The sequence below is a fragment of the Oxyura jamaicensis genome, chromosome 8, assembly GCF_011077185.1.
Source record: "Oxyura jamaicensis isolate SHBP4307 breed ruddy duck chromosome 8, BPBGC_Ojam_1.0, whole genome shotgun sequence".
NCBI lineage: Eukaryota > Metazoa > Chordata > Aves > Anseriformes > Anatidae > Oxyura > Oxyura jamaicensis.
In genome coordinates, this window is record NC_048900.1 from 8,483,128 (window position 1) to 8,502,879 (window position 19,752).

Sequence of the window (19,752 nt, forward strand, 5' to 3'; positions counted from 1 at the left end):
AGCCAGGGTTTGAGCTCACAGGGCCAGAGAGCCGTGAGTGCACAGCAATGGGGACCTGGACTGGGGACACCCCACGATGCAAAGGTAGAGCTGCTGGTAAAGGTGTTGCTGGCCTGGACTTGGCCCTGGGATGTTCTTGGGCTTCTCATCCCACGAGTTCAGCCTCCCAGTCCCCTGGCTTCTGCTTGAGGTGTGCCTCTTCTTCTTTGCAGCTATCAGCTGCCCAGTGCTCTGGGCTCCAGAGCATGGAGAGATGAACTGCTCTCATCTCTATGGGAGCTTCACCTTCACCTCCGCATGTGCCTTCTCCTGCCAGCCAGGGTTTGAGCTGAAAGGGTCACAGAGCCGTGTGTGCATGGCCATGAGAACCTGGACTGGGGACGCTCCCCGATGCAAAGGTACAGCTGGTGCTCACACATGTGCCTGGATCATGTACTCTGGTGAAGAGATGCCACTTCCTCAGGATCTGTCCCCATTGTCCCTCTGTTAGAGCTGCTGAGCCACATGCTCAGGCAGGCAGTGCTAGGAGTGGGGGGAGCTGTAAGGAGGCAGGGATGAAGCCCCTGCATCACCCTCCTTATCCTGATGCCTTCCATGACCCCAACAGGGGTGTGTACACTGGGTGCACAGCACCACGTGGGTGCTTGACCCTCTGAAATCAAGCCTCCTGGGAAGTGCCGTGCACGGCCAGCACAGTGTGCACTGCTCTGCATTAGCATGGTGTTCACCAGGATCTCCTCCCTTTTAGCACTCAACTGTGGCTACTCATCCCCTGGCTCCCCAACCCTTGGGCCCTCATCCCACCACCCCCAATGCCATCCCACCAACGCTGCTGCTGTGCTCTGCCCCCAGCCATCAGCTGCCCAGTGCTGGAGCCCCCGAGCCGAGGCCGCCTGAACTGCTCTCACCCCCACGGCAGCTTCACGTACAACTCCACCTGCGCCTTTTCCTGCGAGGATGGATTTGTCCAGATGGGAGCCCGGCTGCTCAGGTGTCAGGCCACAGGGAACTGGACCAGCCATTCCCCTGTCTGCAAAGGTACAGTGGGGGCTGCGCTCCCCAGCCTCCTGCAGCATGTGTTGAGCATGGAGGGGGGCACCCCGGCAGCTTTGGCCTGGTGAAATCCTTCTGGTAACAACCTGTGTTGGTGTGGATCTGTTGCAGAGGATGCTGCCCCCTTCTTAAAGCAAGTCCTGGTTTACACCAGCAGCAGTGCCCTGGTGGTAGCTGGCATTGTGCTCTCCGGGACGCTCCTTGCCTTACTCGCCAAACGGCTCAGCGACAGAGGTACAGAAACACCTCTGGCAGCCTGCTTTGGGTGGGGACTTTCAGCCAGGGTGGTTACAGAGACCCAGGGAAGGTGTGTTGGTTGAAAGAGTTCAGAAATGTGATGCTGTGTCCAGCTAAAAAGTGTCAGCAGCCAGACTGGGGGGGAAGCCAGAAAAACACCTTCCCTGTTGAAGAGGGAGAAATCAATTGCCCCAGCACCCCTCTCCTCCATCCCATGCTCGTCAAACTTGGTTCAGTTTAAGTGCTGCTTCTTCCCAAGCCCTCTGCTAAAAAAATCTGGTTATTTCTTTTGCATCGGCACTGTCCACGTGGACACTTCAACACCATTATCAGACGAGAAGAAGAAGCTCCTGAACCCCACCAGGTGAGAGCAGTGCCTGGGGCTGTGCCCTGCGGGCAGCATGGGTGCTACCCTGCAGTCAGTCACTCATGTCTGCGTGTGTGAAGCTGCTATGATAAGAGCATATTCAGGGGCTAATGAGGCCTTGATAACTGGTGCATATCAAAACCCTGTGATTCTGCCGTGGTGCAGGATGTGGAGTCTGACTGTGCAGCCCCTGGGGAGACGTGGCAGACAACGAGTGCTTTACTCACACAGATGATTAACTAGCGATAGGACTAGAGGGAGTGGCCTCAAGCTGTGCAGGGGAGGTTCATGTTGGAAAGGAGGAGATATTTCTCCTTAGAAAGAGCAGTCAGGCATTGGGATGCTTGCCCAGGGAGGTGGTGAAGTGGTGGAGTCACCGTCCCTGGGGTTGTTCAAGGAAATGTTGGATGTGGTGCTTAGGGACATGCTTTAGTGGGTGACGTTGGTGGTAGGGTGATGGAATCGATGATCTTGGAGGTCCTTTCCAACCCCAGTGATTCTGTGACGATGACTGCCTCTTTTCCCCCAAGCTGACACCCTTAATGCTGTTCCTCCTAGTGACCTCGGATCACCAGGCATCTTCACCAACGCAGCCTACGACTCCAACTTGTGAGGTGCGTGCCGGCACCCTGCCACCTCGCGGCACGCTGGGCGACATTCCTTGCTTGGAACAACCTGCGCGTGGAAAACCCACGAGCTTGCAGGCTCCTCTGCCTGGAAGTGTGTTTGGAGAGGGAGCAGGAGAACCCCCAGGTGCAGGCCAAGCAGGCGGCGAGCCTCCAACCACCTCTCCCCTCTCCTTGCAGGCAGGGGCTGCCATGCCATGAGGGCCCTCACACCCCACCCCGCAGCCCCATGTGTGTGGATGAGACCCCAGAGCTCAGCCCTGGGCCCTCAACTCGTGTGGGACAGGGGGAGCCCCCGGCTGGGTTTTGGGGGGCAATAAATAAACGTGTGTGTGCGACGTGTGCCTCAGTGTGCTGTGTGGGGGGATGCAGGGAGGGGGATACGTGGCGGGGTACCGAAGGGGGGGCTCGTGGGGGAAGGCGGGGGATATATGGAGGGGTGCGGGGTGTTTTTTTTTGTTTATTTGTATTTTTTTGGGCGGGGGGTTCCCCTGTCCGTCGGCAGCCGCCGTAGCGGGGTGTGGCGAAGGGCGGAAGCGGCGGTGCGCGGAGCAGGAAGGAGGAAGCCATGGCGGCGGCGGAGGCCGAGTGGGAGCCCGCGGGGCTGCTGCCGGCCGCGGGGGGCGGCCTGGACTGGGGTGAGATGGGCCGGGGCCGGGGATGGGGCCGGGCCGGGCGGAGCCGAGCCCGGTGCCGGTGCTGAGGCCGCTGTTTCTCCCCCCGCAGAGGCGGTGCTGGGCGAGGAGCTGGGCGAGCTGCTGGGCGCCGCCGGGCCGCCGCGGGAGCTGGGGGACGAGGCCGAGGTGAGCAGCGGGGGGGGGCGCGTCGGGAAGCCGGGGCTGAGGGCACGGGGCAGGGCCCGCAGCCCCGGCACGACCCCGGCACCCGTCCGAGACCCGCGGGGCGTGCCTGCGGAGTGTGGGGCAGGCGCTGGAGAAGGTGTGACTGACTGCTGGAGCGGGCGAGGGCAGCGCAAATCCGGTGCCTCTGGTTGCAGGCGGTGGTGCTGACAGTTTGTGCAAAGGCCTGGGACGTACTTACCGTCACGGAGATGATCTTGGGCAAATCGGGCCTTGTGTCTCCTCTTGGCGTACCGATGCCGCCGTCTGCTCTCACTTATAACGTGCTTTGAGATGTGACGGTGGAAGGACGTTAACTGAATCCTTCCACAGAGGTGAAGGGAGAAGATGGCAACAAGTCACCGTGCCTGTACTGCACGGGGGGTGGTTCCGTGACTGCACGTGGAGCTTTTCCTTTAGAGAGCTTTGATAACAGAACAGCAATTAGTGATGCCCTTGAACTGAAATGCTCTTCTCCAATATCTCCAAACTTTAAAAGAAGCCTAGAATCCTTTTTTTTTTTGAAGTCCAGTTGAGAATGCCCCTCAAAAGGCTCTCATCTCTGCATGCTTTAAGGCAACCAAGTGATAGTCCCTTTGCTTTCCTCTGCTTGTTGAGAATTGTACGAACACGAACATAACAGCTGATGGTCTCAATGTATGTTGTCTTTTTGTCTTGTTTCTTTTTTCTGAACTGTCGTTTCAGGAAAATGATCTGTATAACTTTCATTTTGACTTGGACTTGATGTCCTGGGACTCGGACCTTTGGAACATTACAAGCCACGCTTACTCAGGTAACTGGCTGGCTGTATTCAGCCGGTGCGGCAGTGCCCCCCTGCACCACAAGGGCGAGCTGTTAGTACTTGGTGGTACCGTCTGTACCGTTTGTTTGGCACCGTCTGGCGGCCTGCTGAACCCGTCCCTCCGGTGAGAAGTCAGGCGGTGTTTCTGTAGGATGGGTGCAGCTGGTGAGGGCTGGCCTGCAGGCCAAGCTGTTAAGTGTCTTTAGTCTCTCAAAGCTCTCTGCTGTGCCTTGCTTCAGGAATTAAATAGCTGGTGTGGAGTAATGTGTTCTTTACTGATCTCCCCTTGTTAAAGACTTGTATGGTAAAACTTCTCTGTCTGTCTCCTGCAGATGCAAACGTGAAGACAGAGCCCTTATCACCAGCCACTTCAAGTTGTTCAGTCCCTTCTCCATCGTCTGTGGACTCGCCAGTGCAGAATGTGCCTGTACGCAGAAACCTCCGCGTAACACAGATAGCAGGAGTCATTCAGACCCAACTGTGGCAAACAAAAAGCTTGTTGATTTATGTGTCTGACCAACTTTGTAGATTAAGAGGAAACAGCTTATTTTTCCAACCTTTGCACAAACAACTTCCCTTCAGTAATGTTTTCCTTACCCTCCTACTGAGATCCATTCCAAAAAGAGCAGGTTCAGTTCTGTTACCTCAGGTGTGTGCATGCTTGCCCAACAAAATGCCTTCTGAAGGCTCCTCAGTCCAGCAGTTGCTGATCTCTGCCCCTCTTCATTCTGCTGATGCGGAGAAGGTGCTGCTTGGGTGTTCAGTGTTGCTTAGCATTGACCAGAATAAAATGGAACCAAACCTTTCTCCTGTTCCCTGCAGCAGCAACATATCTCAGTTTCTAGTAGTCATTTTTATCTGTTTCTGAAGCGTTAATCTCATCTATTTTCCATCTGCAGGATGATATGGACTTCAGCTGCAGCTCCCAGATGTCTCCCATCTCCCTCTACATCAAGAGTTCTGGAAGCCCCGCATCCCCCGAAGGAGATGCAGGGAAGAAGCCTGCTGTCAGCACCCCGTCTCGCTCTGGTAGGAGAGATTGAGTTACTTTGATTCCACATCTGTGGATACGTCAATTTTAATAAATGTCATAGATGGATAATGAGACATACCAAAAGCCATGTTGCTTCCAGCCATTACTGCTGGATTTTTTTTAATTTTAGATCCTCTGGCCTTACTCTGACTCTTCTTCCTTTCCTAGCAAATAATTCCGTGAAAACTCTGAAGAAATGTCAGTCGGCGTCTAGGCCTTCAATACAACCGAAACCCCTTCTGCCTGCCGTACCTGAGGCTCAGGCTAACATTGGCATCCCAGCTAAAACCATCATTATTCAGACTCTTCCAACGCTTGTGCCACTGCCGAAGCATCAGCCAGTTGTTAACATCCAGCCAGCACCTCCCAAAGGTAGGTGAATCGTCATGACTGAGCCCGGTCCTGGGGGTCAACACCATGTCTGCTTGGGATGGTCCCTAAACTGAAGTTCGGTTTGGCAGGTGAAACAGAAGGAGTGGGAAAAAAGAAGCAGGAGGGGTAGGAATAAAAGAGGGATGCTGCATGCTTTGCTGAAAAAGGTGTATGCTGAGAAAATGGCCTTAGTTCTTTGTCATGCAGTTGTGTGCAAAACAGCAGTTACCTGAGCATAGTGTGGAATGGAAGACGGTGTGGCAATTCCCTGAGCACTGGCAGGAAGGAACACGAGTTTATGGCTTTTGCTCTAATTAAATAACATTTAAAAGGAAGTTATGAAATCTGTTAAAAGTTACGAGAACAGTGCCAGAGGTTAGAATGGTTGCGTTCAGCTATAAGCTGATGTTAACAAGAGGCAAATGATTTCCTGTCCATTGACAAGTTTTCACTCCTCCTGTTGCTCTGTAACAGGTTGTTGAAGCCTAGGTCTTTTTTCGGAATCCCAAGCACTATTTTATGCTGCTGCAAAGGGAGCAGGGACGTTACTTGCAATGTGGAAGTTGTCAGATGCAGTTGCTTGTTTTCACCAGCTGATGGCTGCAGATTTTTGCAATTGACTGTTCAGGCAGTGAGGAGTGGAAGGGAAAGGAGATAAATATGTCAGTGAATGTATCTAGAAACCATTACAATACTGAAATTTTGCCTTTCTTACTAATTGCTCATCCATCAGGAGCTAAGCCAAAGCTGCAGAGGCTGACATTTGTTGCAACATGCCTAGGATTGTTAGACTGCTTAAAACACAGGGCAGCACAGTCAGCGTGACCTAATTCTTACTGTGTCTGATGTTCCAGCTGATAAAATACCATCTGGAATAAGGAACATTGGGGGTACGAAGTTTGTGGGTATAAATACAATGCTGTGAAGATCAGCTTCTCCTTTTTCCTGAAGAAAAGTCAGGAGAATAGCTTTTATGAGGCACTACAGAGGAAGTACTGTTGGAAAAGTATTTCTGTGCAATGTATTTACTTTGATGGCATATTTAAAAAGTTCTGCAGTGCTCCTTCCAGCACAAAAATATTTTGTTTAATATATATTAATCAAAATCCCCTGCCCGTGGCACATTGGAGCTGCCAGATTGAGATGTGCCAGTATCTTCAAGGAGGGTAAGGAGTGATCCTCCTTTTTATAGTCACTTTCATGAAAGCCTAGAAGAAGAAAGCATGATGTTAGAGCACCACATACTCTATGCATTAAAAAACTTATTGAAAGCATCTCAAATTTAACATTTGAGGTTCTTAAGTAGGACAGTTCTCACTTACTATGCCTTTAATACCATCTCTGCAATAGAGACCTAATCCTTTACCTCGCACATAAAAGATCTTGGAGCGCTGGGTAGATGACTTCATTCTTCATCTTCCAGAAAGTCGGATAAGTGCTGTAATACGTAGCCATACATATTGATCGGAATGCTCAGCTGGAATGTGCTGCTTCTAAGAGGCAGCCAGGTCATCTTGTTACAAAGGATTAAAGAGATGTTCATGTTCTTTCATGCAACAAAATATTACTTAAGCACCTGCTTGAGTTAAATGTAGTTCTTGGACTGAAGTTTCTTGGATGTGACTGTTCATAATTCCATTTCAAAGCTCTTTGGAAATTACCTCATTTTTTCTGCTTGCTTTTTGTGTGTAACGTTTCTTACATAAGCCAGTACTTTTTTTCCAAAAACTTGTTCTTGTCTTAGCACGAATTGAAGCCTTAACTTGTATTTTGAAAGCATAACTGGGGTTGTTCTTTCTTGTTCATCTTTTTCTATGCTGTTTCTGAATTGTATAGTATGAGTCACTTCTGTGTAGTAACATTTCCACAGCAGTAAAGTAGAGATGGACAAAAGGCAGCAGAAGAAGGATTAAGGTGAGCTGCCGAGGTTCTTTGAAAAAGTTGCTCAGTGTGTGCCAATTGTTAGCATAGCAATATTGAAACAAGAGTAAGTTTCTAAAAAGTACTGATTTTTCTTTTATTTTTTTATTAACCTTGAAGAGCCAGCAGGTTTTAAGAGAGAGATTGATTTAATGGATCCCTTTCATATGTGTGCTCTCTGTTTGCAGGATGGATTAAGGGCCATGCAAACTTCTTTTGAGACTTCTTCTTTTCCCCTGTGGAAAAATGTTGGAAGAATTGGACTTAAATATAGGGCAGGGAAAAGCAAAGCGTCCTACCACCTATATCAGTATCGCCCTACAAGCTGACCACATACAAATCATTTTGTACCATATGCTAAGCACTCGCGTTTGTTCTTGTGTTCTAGGTCAATCAGTGGTGCTCCCCCAGCCCACCGTGGTACAGCTCCAGGCTTCTGGGGTGCTTCCTGCCTCCCAGCCAGTCATTGCGGTCACTGGGGGGACCACGCAGCTCCACAATCACACGGTGAATGCGCTGCCCCCGGCTGCTGGAAATGGCTCAACAAGTGGCAAAATCGCAGTGACTAAACCCTTGCTGCAAAGCACCACACCGACGGTGGGGCTGGATGTAAGTTCTGATTGTGCTGATAGCTAATAACTGAACTCTAATAGGATGTGGTATGGAATACTTTGTGTCTGAAGCCTTTAACACACGTACTCAGCAGGTACAAATCAGTGCTGCTCTACTAAAGGTAGGTTAGCTGAGCGGGCTTAGCTGTGTTTTAATTTGGCATTCATGCAGAGCAGAGGGGAAGCGTCAAATTGGCTGGATGGCTTCCCAGTGTGTTAATTATTTGCTGGTAGTTCTGACTCATTTTGTACTCCTTCCTCAGGAGTATCAGACTTTGCAAAAGTATTTCAGTCCCAGATGGCCAATTTCTGTTCTCAAGTCCTGTTCTGCAATGCAGAAACAAGCGCTGTTCCCAGTTCCATGATGCAGAGGGCTCAGGTTCTTCAGATGTTTTCTGTTCTTCCTGTCTGTTAATGGTAAAGCCATTCTCTTCAAACTGCAAAACTTTGAGCCACGGAAAACAGTAAGGCTGTTGATCCAAACCTGCTGGAAAAGCAGAGTTCCATCTTTTCTTGTGAAATGGAACTTCTAGAGGTTTCTTCTTGAACAATTGAACTTTTCAGTATTCTTGCTGGAAAGCGTGCCTGTCTGGGGGAAATGGCACCGTGCATTAACGGGCTCTTTGGCTGTGTTGGACCAAAGCAGTGCTGGACCAAAAGAAAATCAGATTTGCTTAACTATGCAAGAGAAAAGCATTAACATTTTCAAATCGCCCTGCAGGCTCAATTAAAACTTGCAAGCTCGCTTTTCAGGCACTATACCAAATCTTTTCTGACACTGACATCTTCTCCCCTTTAACTGAGAGGAGATGGTAAGTCTCCACTGTGTCGTTTCATTTTGTCATCTCTGTGGTAGTGTTTCACATACCTCTTTGTACTGTTCAGAATGCTAGTCCACATATCAGTGAGCCTCTCTAATGGAGCCTGACTCAGCAAAGAACTTAACATAAATTTGACCAAAGCCGTTGTTGTTACAGCTTTATTTAAAGTGGTGGTCTGGGTTGCAGCATCTGCTTATCATGCAGTTTGCTTGATGTTCCTCTTGGCGCTCTTGCCTAATTTTCTTCCATATAACTGCCTGATCTACCACCTTGACTACATAAATTGCAGTACAGGATATTGTTTCTCAAAAGCATGTCTTCTGCCTTATTGGGAAGAGTGTTTTTATATGGTTTCCTAGCATCCAAGAGTTGCCAGTCATGCTTAATAATAAATTTTATTAATTCTTCATGTTTGCGACTGGGCTGCATTTTTAAATGAAAAAATGATTTGCTGCAAATAATTCAGAAACCACACTGCAGTGGAATCCTAATCTTGAATTTGCAAAAAGCAAAAGAACAGCTGTCAGCAGACAGACCAATTAAGAGGACTACATTTGTAAATGGTAATAGCCAGCCGTATGAAGCCAAGCTGAAATCTGTCAGCAGTCATTAGATGTGTTATTCCCTGTAATCAAAACTAGCGTGGCACCTTGCCGTTGTCTGAATCGGAGGTTTAATTGACAGAAGCTCCTTATTGTCATCACACTGCTTATACACATCTGTGACAGGCAGTAGTCAACGGTGTAACTGGGGTAACGAATAGCTATGTTTTAAACAATAGTCGTATGGGTATTTCCACCTGAAGATGTTCTAAAGAGGCAGTTTTAAGACTTTATATCAGCCTAAACACTGGACATCTTACTTGTGTTTATTGAAGCAGGAAAAAAACAATTGCAACTGCTCTTTGGTACGTCTTGTGAAATAGCACTTTGAAAAAGAAGAAATGTTTCAGGACCAGGCAGCAGCAGTGGAGTTAAAACATCCTGTGACTGCCACAGACACCATATGGGGTGTTCAGAGCTGCACAGATGTGGCTGTCATTTGAGCTCTACAACACGTTTTTGTTTGCTAGTCTAAGCAGATGTTGCAGGGCAAAAAGAAACACTGCAGGACTTTCTTTCAAGCTTAAGAGGGATAAAGTGTTAGCTTAACACTCAGCTCTTCAGATGGATTAGACTAAGATCAGCTGATAGCAGCCTGACCTTGTGAGGGCCCTGCTTTGTGCTTGTCCCGGTGGGCGCACATTTAGGAGCTTGCCAACAGCAGGGAGGCGCAAGGCTTTCGGTGCGGCCATTCTTCAGCAGGAAGCTGGCGAAGAGCTTTTCACCACGAAACTGGAGGTGCTGCCTACGCAAGCCACTCTTCCAGTGAAGGAAAGAAGCTCTTAACTGAAAAAGCAGATTGCCGTTTCTGTTGGAATTAAATGATAGGAGGGTACAAACAGGTCTGTGAGGGAATCCGGTTTAGTCGTGTTACAGGGCTCTCTCGTGTTTCCATCCAGTGAGAAAGGATTTCATTCTGTCTCACAGTTTAGTTGCTAAAAAAAGAAATTAGTTTATGCAAAATTACTGAGTGTAAGCGTGGATTTCTGTCGAATAATCCTATTTTCTGGAGGTAATTTCCAGCTGAAATAAACTCTTAAATTGTATTCTGTTGAGTTAGAGGCAAAAAAGAAACCACAGATTTTTCATAAGAACAGAGAAATACTTTGATAGGTTTTTTATTTCTGCATTCAAGGTGCATCTTCAAAGACAGCACCTTTCATAAGCTGAGGTAAGAAGCCATCTGATGTAAAGTTGAAGTGGTTTGGACTTGCAGCTCTGTGTTAACTTTCTCAGCATGTGTATACAAAACCCTGTGGAGAGCTGTTAATTTTAGTCATTAAATTAACTTTTACCCAGTGACCTGTGTGAGATACTCTTGCCGGCTTCTGGCAAGAATATATAACCTTGTGCCGTGCAGCTGGCATTTGAAGGCAGGTTAAATTTTCCTGAGAACTGAGTTTTCTTTGGAAGACTATTTTGAGGTAGCAGTGTTTATTTGTAAAATGTGTGACCCTTGGTAAAGACTAAACATGTGGGACAAGCTGAATCTAGCTGGTACTGTTTAAAACGAGGTTTTGCAATGAGTATTTCCCCTCTCCATATTTACATCTGCTTTTTTTTTTTTTTTTTTTTGGTGTAATTGTGTAATTTTTGAAGCTGGGAAGCAAGAATTGCATCACTGGTTAATGTTTGGTTTTAATGTCATATTTTTCTGTGTTTCCCAAGAACCAGAAGTTACTGTATTGAGCGGTAAATCGGTACAAAACAACCTACACAGGGGGAGGCTGCAAAAAAAGTTAGCCGAGGCGTTTGCTACCTTTCATCTGTGTTCAGCCCATGTGCAAAGCAATGTTGTTCAAGCTGTCTGTCATAAACTGCTTCCCTCTCTTTCTTCTGATTATCAACATGCTCAGCAAGCAGCATGTTTAGCTTGATGCCAAGCCAGCTCTGCAGTGCCTAGTTCTGTACGGCTTCCAAGGGTAAGCATTGTTGCTGTTTCACTCACACAACTCTTCCCACTGCCTGCATCAGATTAAGGCAGGATCAGGTGTGCAGTTATGGCTTATTCCCCATGAAAAGCCAGGCAAGTGCTAGAGGGTTGACTGAGGACCTGAAACTGTTTCAGGGTTTGTCACCTAACCCCCAGTAACTCAAGGACCCAACCAGTTGGTTTTCATTCAAGGAAGCTTGAGAAATGAGTCCAAGTGAAATTGGTCTGGCAGAGACTGGAACGCAGTTACTGCACGGGGACCTCGAATTGGGCAGGGTAGAGCTGCTGTTCGTGATGGCCTTTGGAGAACGCCGAGTAAAGGAGGGCAGTCTGGATAAGCACCACCTGAAACATAGCTGCAAGGTTCTGAAACAGCCGTAGGGGTACCTTCGGGTGCACGTTCGTGTACAAACACGGCGCCAGTGCTTTAACTCTGTGATTTCTTTGGAGAGCGCATATCTGCCAGATTTTCCAGACACTTAGAGTCAAAATATATCTAGTAGTGAATAATCCTAAACAAGTCTGCAAACAAATGGATGTAAACAAATTGTTCTTCTCTGTTTGACTTCGAGATGCAAAACCTCTATAAATAGAGAGGAATGTTACGGTACTTGTTTGGAGCATCGCACAGCTCAGAGAAGCCAAAGCTACTACATGAGCGCATGTCTTGTTTTTGCATCTCTGGATAGTTGAAGTGATCCTGGCACCAAGTTGGTGTGTTCTGTACCTTCCAGCCCTCGGTTAGCCTGAATCTTCCTTTTTCCCCTCCAACGCTTTTATGTGTCTGCAGAAGTTTGCTTATGTTAAGTGTTGGAGTACTTAAAAAATTCAGAGCAAAGCTTAGAGCTAATGAGAATATATTAAAATCCCTTCCTTTTTCACTCTCTGCTAAAGAGAAAAACTGGAGTAAGTACAAACGGCTTCACTTCCACAGGCTTTTGGTGGCAGCAGACTAGACTTGCAATAAATGATCTTTACAGAAAGCAGTTAGATCAACATGGAGACGACCCAAAATGCTAATGCACTGTAACGTGTTTTCTTAGTCTTTGTCACCAGACTGCAATATCATGAAGAAGGACGACTTCTTCAAACAGCCTGTAGCCCATTTTCCTCGCAGATGCCGAAACTCTAGAGCAACATCTTGTCTATATGCAAGCATATACAGGGAGGGAGCTGTAAAGCTGTGATTAAGATTCTTTAAACAGCCAAACTTGAACTGGGGCACAGTGTCTGATTTTTTTTTAATGCTACTGTTCTGTGACTTATTTATTTTTTTTCCTACGCTAGTACTTCTAAAATAGATCTAATCTTTTTTCTTTAGCTTTCGTGCTGTATTAGATAAAGGCTCCTCCAGCGTGTGTTGGTAGCTACTGGAGGATATTCAGGTCTGTGGAAGATACAGCGTTCAGTTGTCTTTCAAAGTAAACATAATTAAATCACATCCTGTTGCAGCTTAATGATGTGATGGAATTCTTCTGGTTTTAATCAAACAAAAAGCACAGTTGCCATTGCTAATCTGTGTGGAAAGGAAATCAACAGAGTAGTCTTTGAGCTCAGAGTTTCAAGTCATTCTGTGCAGCTCTGCCGTATCGATCATCGTTGTCCTTGTCAGCAGCAAGATGCTTTCAGTCTGGGTCTTCCCACTCAGTGCAAACCACAAAATGAGTAAGTGGTAAATGATGATAGACCGCTCCTGCTTGGGAAAGAAATCAGAGTCATCGAGACTGTTGGGGGATGGGGGGGGTGCTTTGAATTCTCCCCGTCTGGTCTTGCAGACTGCCTGCCTGCAAGCGGTTGCAGTGCATTGTGTGCTCTCCTGGCATGTATTTGCTGGTGTAGCTTCACCCAGGAGTCTGGTCTGTGCACTCTCATCAGAGACTGTTCTGTGAACCCAAGCACATTGGGCGGGACAATCAGGAAATTTGCATCAAAACCACACTTATGACCTGAATTAAAATGTTAATATAGATGCAGCCAGAGGATGCAGTTCAACTGCAATGAGATGCTTGATACACATCGGATGTGCACCCTGAGATCAGCAACAGCATTCAAAATCTCAGCAACCATACAGCAGAGCTGGAAAAGGTACAGAAACAGGTGTAATCAGTGTGGAAATGGCTTCTGTGCAGGAGAGACTAAAAAACTGTAGGACTTAAGAAAACAGACAACTGATTGTAGCTGTAACTCTCAGAGTCACCTCTGTGCTGAGCATGTGGGCTCATTAGAAGCAGAGCAGGGGAAGCAATCTACCTAAACTTTTGACAAAGTAGAGCAGCAGGAATTATGCATGAAGCAGAGGCGCTTTTAACTTGCAGGTTATTAACAGCCCTTGGTATTGCCTGTCTAGGTCAATGTCCTGAGAAGACAGCAGCGCATGATCAAAAACCGGGAGTCAGCCTTTCAGTCACGGAAGAAAAAAAAAGAATACATGTTGGGACTAGAGGCCAGGCTGGAGGCAGCCTTACTGGAGAATGAGAAACTCAAGAAAGAAAACAGCACACTGAAGAGGCAGCTGGATGAAGTGGTATTAGAGGTAAGATGCCGTGGTGAAGATCTGGTTGTATATAAACAGTTGCTCGGGTGGAAGGCACTCGAGTGGAAGCATGCAGGTGTTGGGTGGAAGCATGCAGGTGTTGACTGGAAGATCTTTGGGAGCTTCTAGCCCGGCCTCCCACTCAGAGCAGGACTTCCACAAACTCTAGGTCAGGTGGGCTGCTGAATCATCTAGTCAACTTTTAATTCCTTACTTCATGGTGCTTCTGAAGATTTTACTGAGAAGACCAACTAGATCAAATTGGAATATAGTGTACAAAAGAAATAGCTTTATTTTAAAGTAGTCCTGAAGTGTGTTCATACATAAATAGACAAATATAAATCTAAAAAATAAGCATAATCTGGTTCATTTAGCTTCTGTCATAACTGTCTGAGCCATTTTTTATTTCATGTATTCTCTGTTTTTTACTGTCTAGAACCAGAAGCTCAAAGTATCATCTCCTAAGAGAAGAACCCTGTGTGTGATGGTGATACTGGCTTTCATAATGTTGAATTATGGTCCACTGAGGTAAGACACTTCGGAATTCCTCTTTGCCTTACCCCCGTACACTTGCTTCTGATTGTAATCAGTAGTGAGTTTGCCGCCAGGTGGTTTTTGTTTGAATTTTTAGGATAGGCTGTGTTGTGTTTTAAGCCTTGAGTCTGAAATCTGTCCTTCATGCTTCTGCTTCACAGCGGCAGGCTAATCTGTACAATGGTTCCTCTTTTGAAATCATTCTGGCAACAAGAGCTGCATCTTGTACTTCTCATTTTTCTTGGCTCTGGCATTTTGTTAACCAATGCAGAGCGTAGCAGCTTGCTCCATTTATACCTGAGGGGATTAAAGACCTGTGTTTAGAATCCTTCTAGAAAAGAAGTCAGAAAAAGCTATTTCTGTCCTTATAATTCATTCGTTTGTTTTGTCTTGTGTATTTTGTTGTAAATTTTCAAACCATGCAGATTTATTTCCACTTTTATTTATGCGTACCTGGCATTAGAGAACAGCTAGACTCGTGAGTGTATAAATCAAGTGTTGGGCTTTTCTAATTCCAGTGTCTGTTAAAATGAGATGCTGAAGAGCCATTGTTGTCTTTGTCTCTGAGTTGACGGAGGATTTGCCAAATATTCTTTTAACAAGTTATTGTTATTTTTAAACTAGGAAGTCTGCTGGGTTAGTTGAGGTGGTAATCAAAGGTCTCTCATTTGAACTGTGTCAGCGGGACATAAGAACCAGAGAGCAGGAAAAAAAAAAGCTGCGTTAGTGCCCATTCGTTTCATAAAGAAATCCACAGAAGAGAGGAGATAAAAAAGGGTTAATGCTGTAATTATTACGTTGATAATGACTTGTTGCAGGTATCTATTTAACCTGTCTTTGGAACATAAGGATCTTTTGTATGAAACTGTTCACTTTTCCAAAAGGGGAGGATATTTCAGTAGATTCCCAGTCAGCAACGTCTCCATTTGTCTTTAAAAGCCCTGTCAAACTAAAGGAATAGGATGAGATAAATCGGGAGGAAGACTTTGTTTCCGTCTCTGGTAAACTTGTAAAATGTTGGTGTTTGTATTTTTAATAATGCTAGTAAGTTTGATAAAGGTGAAATTACTTTTGAAGTATTTGCATTTATTGCAGATACTGTTTCCTTTCCATCTGGCAGTAAAATACAGCGCAGTGTCTTAGTGCTTTTAGCATTTGTATTGGAATTTTTAACTTCTAAATGAGTTGGAATGCTTGAAGCTCTCTTAGTTTTGAGAGACCTGGAAACGGGACAGAAGATGAGAGTGGGAAGACCTACTGCAGTGCTCTGAAGTTTGTGTCAACTCCTCTACCCCCAGCAGTGAGTAACGGGTTGAGCTTGATAGCACGAAACTGCTCTCAGAGTGGACTGAGAGGTCAGTTTGTGTTCATATCTATGCAACAACTGGGAACTACAGAAATGTGACAAGGTTAATTTTTTGACCTGTTGGATGTTTAATAAATTAGATAAAGCAAAAAGAAATTCTTGAATGTCTGGCTGTTCCTGGCCAGTGTAATAGCCGAGCATGCCAGTGTAATCACTGAGCCTCAACTTGGTGGTCTGCATCAGGACTGGATTTAGACAGTGAGGAGAAATGCATATTAGCAAGGAATTACTCTTATCTTTCTGCCTTTTTTATCCCCTAGCAGCATGAATGCTTACCCTGCAGTTAAAATACTAGACTGTATTAACGTGGTGTGAATGTTGATTGTGCAGCACCCTTTGGAAGGCCCTGAAGGTGGGATATACAAACAGTTACTTCAGAGATCACTCCTCCTTACCCTCACAGAGGTGTTACTGACTGCTGGCTCCATGGATGTGATAGCCACGACTGCTGTTCTGCTAGGACCTTAACAACAGAAACTTACAGCACAAGTGATGTTTTTCACTCTCTGTAACTTCTTACAGAAATTGTTGTGATAATGTCCACGTGAACTTACAGTTCATCGAAAGAACTTTTTTTCCCCGAGTTGGCTAACTGTGGGAGATGTAATTTCTAAGCAGTGGCCAACTGGAGATAAATCTGATTTGAAACCTTGTGGCAGTGTTGCCATTTCCTCTGTGCAGGAAATCAGTTGCAAACCTGTATGGAGGCATGACAGCATTCAGGCACAAAATGTTTTGATTCAAACATATTAGCAGTGAATATTTTGTTATTTAAAACCAATGAACCATTGCAAAGAGGGAATGACATCCAAACAAAGCAGAAATGTGGGAATTTCACCCCCTAAATTCTGTAGCAGATTTTGCAGCTCCCTTAGTTGGCTTTATTGTAAGATGCTTCTCGGTTTATAATCAGAAGTGATAGGATACTTTGAAGGCTGGAGGTAAAACAAAGGAAGAGATACATAAGTTTTCTACTTCGCTGTCTATTTCTGTCAAATCAGAGAAGCCAGGGAAGTGGCTAGGATGGTTGGGGCTGGGGATCTGAAGCAGGCCCTGCAGTCCTGCAAACCCTCCTTGGCTTACAGAGGCCCGTAGCAGCAGTCCCCAGGTAGTCCTTCTTTCCTTCAGAGCTGCGTGGCCACATTTTGTGTTTGTCAAAGGTGAGGTGTTTGTGATGCTTCATGGAGGACTCTGAAGTCCTCTTCGTGGAGGACTGTTCTGCTATTTGAAGCTTATGGGAAGCAATCCAGGATGTGGCAGCCCTTGGCAAATGTGTTTAGTGGATAAAATTATTCTGCTGGCACAGGATTTTGCTTCCTGACAAATAACATTATGTGTGTGGATAATCTGTACCATTGAGCCAGTGAATATAGGAGTGGTGCTGAAAGTCTGGCAGGGAAGCCAGCTTATCAGAGCAGGAAACCTGTTAGAGAATATGGAGGGACAGTCGAGTCCAGCTCGTGTAACTGATGACGAGATTTTCAGAACGACCTGCAGCCTTGGAACTGGCACCATGATATCTCTGATAAAAGAAAGTAAAGTAAGCTCGGCGTAAATGTGAACGGAATGCTTCTGATGGTCAAAGTGGCGTGTATAGAGTTAAGTGGAACTCTGCCTTCCGGCACACCGTGCTACTAAACTATTTTAGGACTGTTTATATTGGATATTTGCATAGAAACTGAAACTTTCAATTATTAAAAGCAAAAGTAATTCAATGGGAATTCAGTTAGTGTAAGCTTCTCTTTAACATATTTGCTTTATACTAGGTGAAAGGTGTCCAGGAATTTCTCATCTGTGTGTCAATGAACTATTCTCTAATCTTTGTGAATTATTTAGCTCTGAGTATAACATATATCAAAATTTCCCTTTATTTTTACTTAAGAATGATTGGTGATGTGTATGAAGGGAAAAGGGTGCATTTTTGATTTCATTCCTTGAAGAGGTCACACTCCTGCCTTAGTCTCACATACCAGGAGGTGCAAGGCAGGAATTGGCAACCCGCAGTGTTTGCACAAAAGGCAGTGCGAGCACAGACTTTGGCATGCAGCAGGGCTGGGAGCTGGAACCACAACATCTGGAGGCAGGTATCTGTGAGAGGCAGAGTCTCCTGCCTTCGTGCTTGCCCTCTGGGAGAGTGTGCATCCGTCAGCACGGTCGGGTTCTCAGCTGGCATGGCACCTCTCAGAGAGTGCTGACTTCTGGCTTTAAGACATGTCTAATTAGCTGTGCATTTTTTGTATCACTTACAATATGAAACCTGAAGATTTCTGAAGTGTTAACATTCCTAGGTTGCTTTTTGTCTTTCCTTTTTAATTTCTGTGTTTGTGTTAGACCGTGCCTGGGTACTAACTAGATCTGAAAATGTGTTAAAACGATCACAAACAGTGCTGAAACAAATGGAAACCAAGCATGTGTGCTAAAGGACTCCTGTATTGTTTTGGGAATCTTTTTCTTTTATTTCTTCTCCCTTTTCCCACGAGAACATATATTATCTTGTGCATTTTTAATGCAAGTTCTACATGTGATAATCATGTATTTGCAGGAAACCAACCAGTGAGTTGCTAGAGGTGGCAGACTACTGGCCTGCTTGCTCATTTATTTGTTTGTTTGTTTATTTGGTAGGAATAAAAGATATGTATAAGAAGTAGGAAAGGGAGAGCAATCACAGAGGATGCATCTGTATTTTGTATTTGTACTTCTGCATTTGTACTTCTCGGGGCAGCAGCAGCAAAGCAAATGAGCCAGATGCTCGCTAGTGGCCCTAGCATTATTTTTTTGGGCTACAAAAAAACACTTGGTACTTTTTTTTGGCCTGATCGGTCTGCTCAAGCTTACATGATAATCATCTAACAAGAGTTTTAAAATACTTATAAAGATAGCCAGCCAGCCAGAATGTGTCCCGACTACTATTTCAGATATTTAGTGGACAGAAAACAAAACCAAACACGAAGTTGGAGAGGGGAAAGACAGCTCTGTGAAGATGTTGGAACAGGGAGTGTCTAGAAGTTGGTGTAGGTTTATTGTGTTTTTTATTTTTAATCTTTTTTTCTCCTTACAAGTTGGCCATCTCTGTATGGCTGGAATCCCTTTCAAACAGGAAAAACTGTTTGACTTGATGATGTAACCACAAATTCTGTTCGTGATGGAAGATGACTGAGGTGGTGATTGATGGAACTAAGGAAAGCTGCCGCTTCAAAATCTCTTGTGTCCTGTTGACCTACAGCAGCTGTGCTGGAATTTGCTGGCCTTTCATAGAGATTTCGTTGCAGCTCCTCTCTGGAGTGTCCAGATGGGTTCTCCTCTCCTTTCCAGGACTGTCCTGGACACTGAGTAATCTATTGAAAGTTTAGATCCACTGAGCAACCCGCAAATCAAGACACCAGCCTGTGGAGCTGGGAACTGTGATTTGTCTGCTGCTGTTGCAGGGTACAGCATATGGAGAAGAGGCAGTTTCTGACTCTTGGAAGACTTAAGGGTGTGTCTCGTTTCTGGGACTGGTAGCACGAACATTAGGAAAGAAGCAGAAGTGGTAAGGTTAAGCATCTTTTACGAACAATGAGGAAACTACCCCAGGGCAGTTCATTTGCATACTACCCCAGTCTGCTTCTTGTAAGCATGAGGTAAGCAAAGCACAAGTCTTCACCACTGCCCAGACTAGTCCTGCCTAGTCTGCAGGCTGTTAGTCTCACGAGCGTAGCTTGCTGAGCTATCAAAGGCACGTTATTTGGCCTGCCAAAGCTGCCATCCATTGAGCAGACCTCTTGGTGTCTGTGGGGCTTGGAGCCTTTACTTGAGCCGAGCAATCTCGAGTTAATGTGTGGGAGAGCAGGGTTACTCGGAGGTGTGGTGCCTTCAGTAGTGCTTTTGTGCGAGTTGGCTATTGTTTGAGCCTTAGCCCTGGGCTGCCTGATGAAAGAAACAGACACGTCTTACAGCAGGCGGGAGCCTGGGGAGCTGCTGCATACCTCAGCGATGGGATATTGGAAAGTCAGAGAAAGCATTTGGTAGTTCCCTTAAAGAAAGCGCTGGCTGTGCGGGCAGAGGAGCTAGCCTTGTTACGAGTATCTGGTGCTGCCGAGAGCTGTGGGTCTGTCCGTGCACAT

The 19,752-nt window shown here is 45.9% G+C and overlaps 2 protein-coding genes across 7 annotated transcripts in view; both read left to right on the forward strand.

The window, feature by feature from the left end:
• Positions 1 to 2,608, forward strand: part of LOC118170530 (E-selectin-like) — a 7,864-nt gene extending 5,256 nt beyond the window's left edge. The window contains exons 8-14 of one of the 4 annotated variants that reach the window (XM_035332851.1): positions 37 to 84; positions 213 to 398; positions 853 to 1,038; positions 1,165 to 1,287; positions 1,624 to 1,654; positions 2,216 to 2,271; positions 2,464 to 2,608. In XM_035332851.1, coding sequence (XP_035188742.1) covers positions 37 to 84; positions 213 to 398; positions 853 to 1,038; positions 1,165 to 1,287; positions 1,624 to 1,654; positions 2,216 to 2,270 — 629 coding nt within the window. In that variant the 3' untranslated portion in view covers position 2,271; positions 2,464 to 2,608. Of the gene's footprint in view, positions 1 to 2; positions 85 to 212; positions 399 to 852; positions 1,039 to 1,164; positions 1,288 to 1,623; positions 1,655 to 2,215 lie in introns of all 4 variants that reach the window. The other 3 variants (XM_035332853.1, XM_035332850.1, XM_035332852.1) reach the window with 3 other exon arrangements.
• Positions 2,609 to 2,785: 177 nt separating this feature from the next.
• The window catches only part of ATF6 (activating transcription factor 6), a 76,048-nt gene continuing 59,081 nt past the window's right edge, over positions 2,786 to 19,752 (forward strand). For 2 of the 3 annotated variants that reach the window (XM_035333074.1, XM_035333076.1), the window contains exons 1-9: positions 2,786 to 2,921; positions 3,010 to 3,086; positions 3,828 to 3,915; positions 4,257 to 4,351; positions 4,824 to 4,953; positions 5,126 to 5,329; positions 7,638 to 7,858; positions 13,564 to 13,749; positions 14,186 to 14,277. In XM_035333074.1, the coding sequence (XP_035188965.1) occupies positions 2,852 to 2,921; positions 3,010 to 3,086; positions 3,828 to 3,915; positions 4,257 to 4,351; positions 4,824 to 4,953; positions 5,126 to 5,329; positions 7,638 to 7,858; positions 13,564 to 13,749; positions 14,186 to 14,277 (1,163 nt within the window). In that variant the 5' untranslated portion in view covers positions 2,786 to 2,851. Of the gene's footprint in view, positions 2,922 to 3,009; positions 3,093 to 3,827; positions 3,916 to 4,256; positions 4,352 to 4,823; positions 4,954 to 5,125; positions 5,330 to 7,637; positions 7,859 to 13,563; positions 13,750 to 14,185; positions 14,278 to 19,752 lie in introns of all 3 variants that reach the window. The other variant, XM_035333075.1, reaches the window with a different exon arrangement.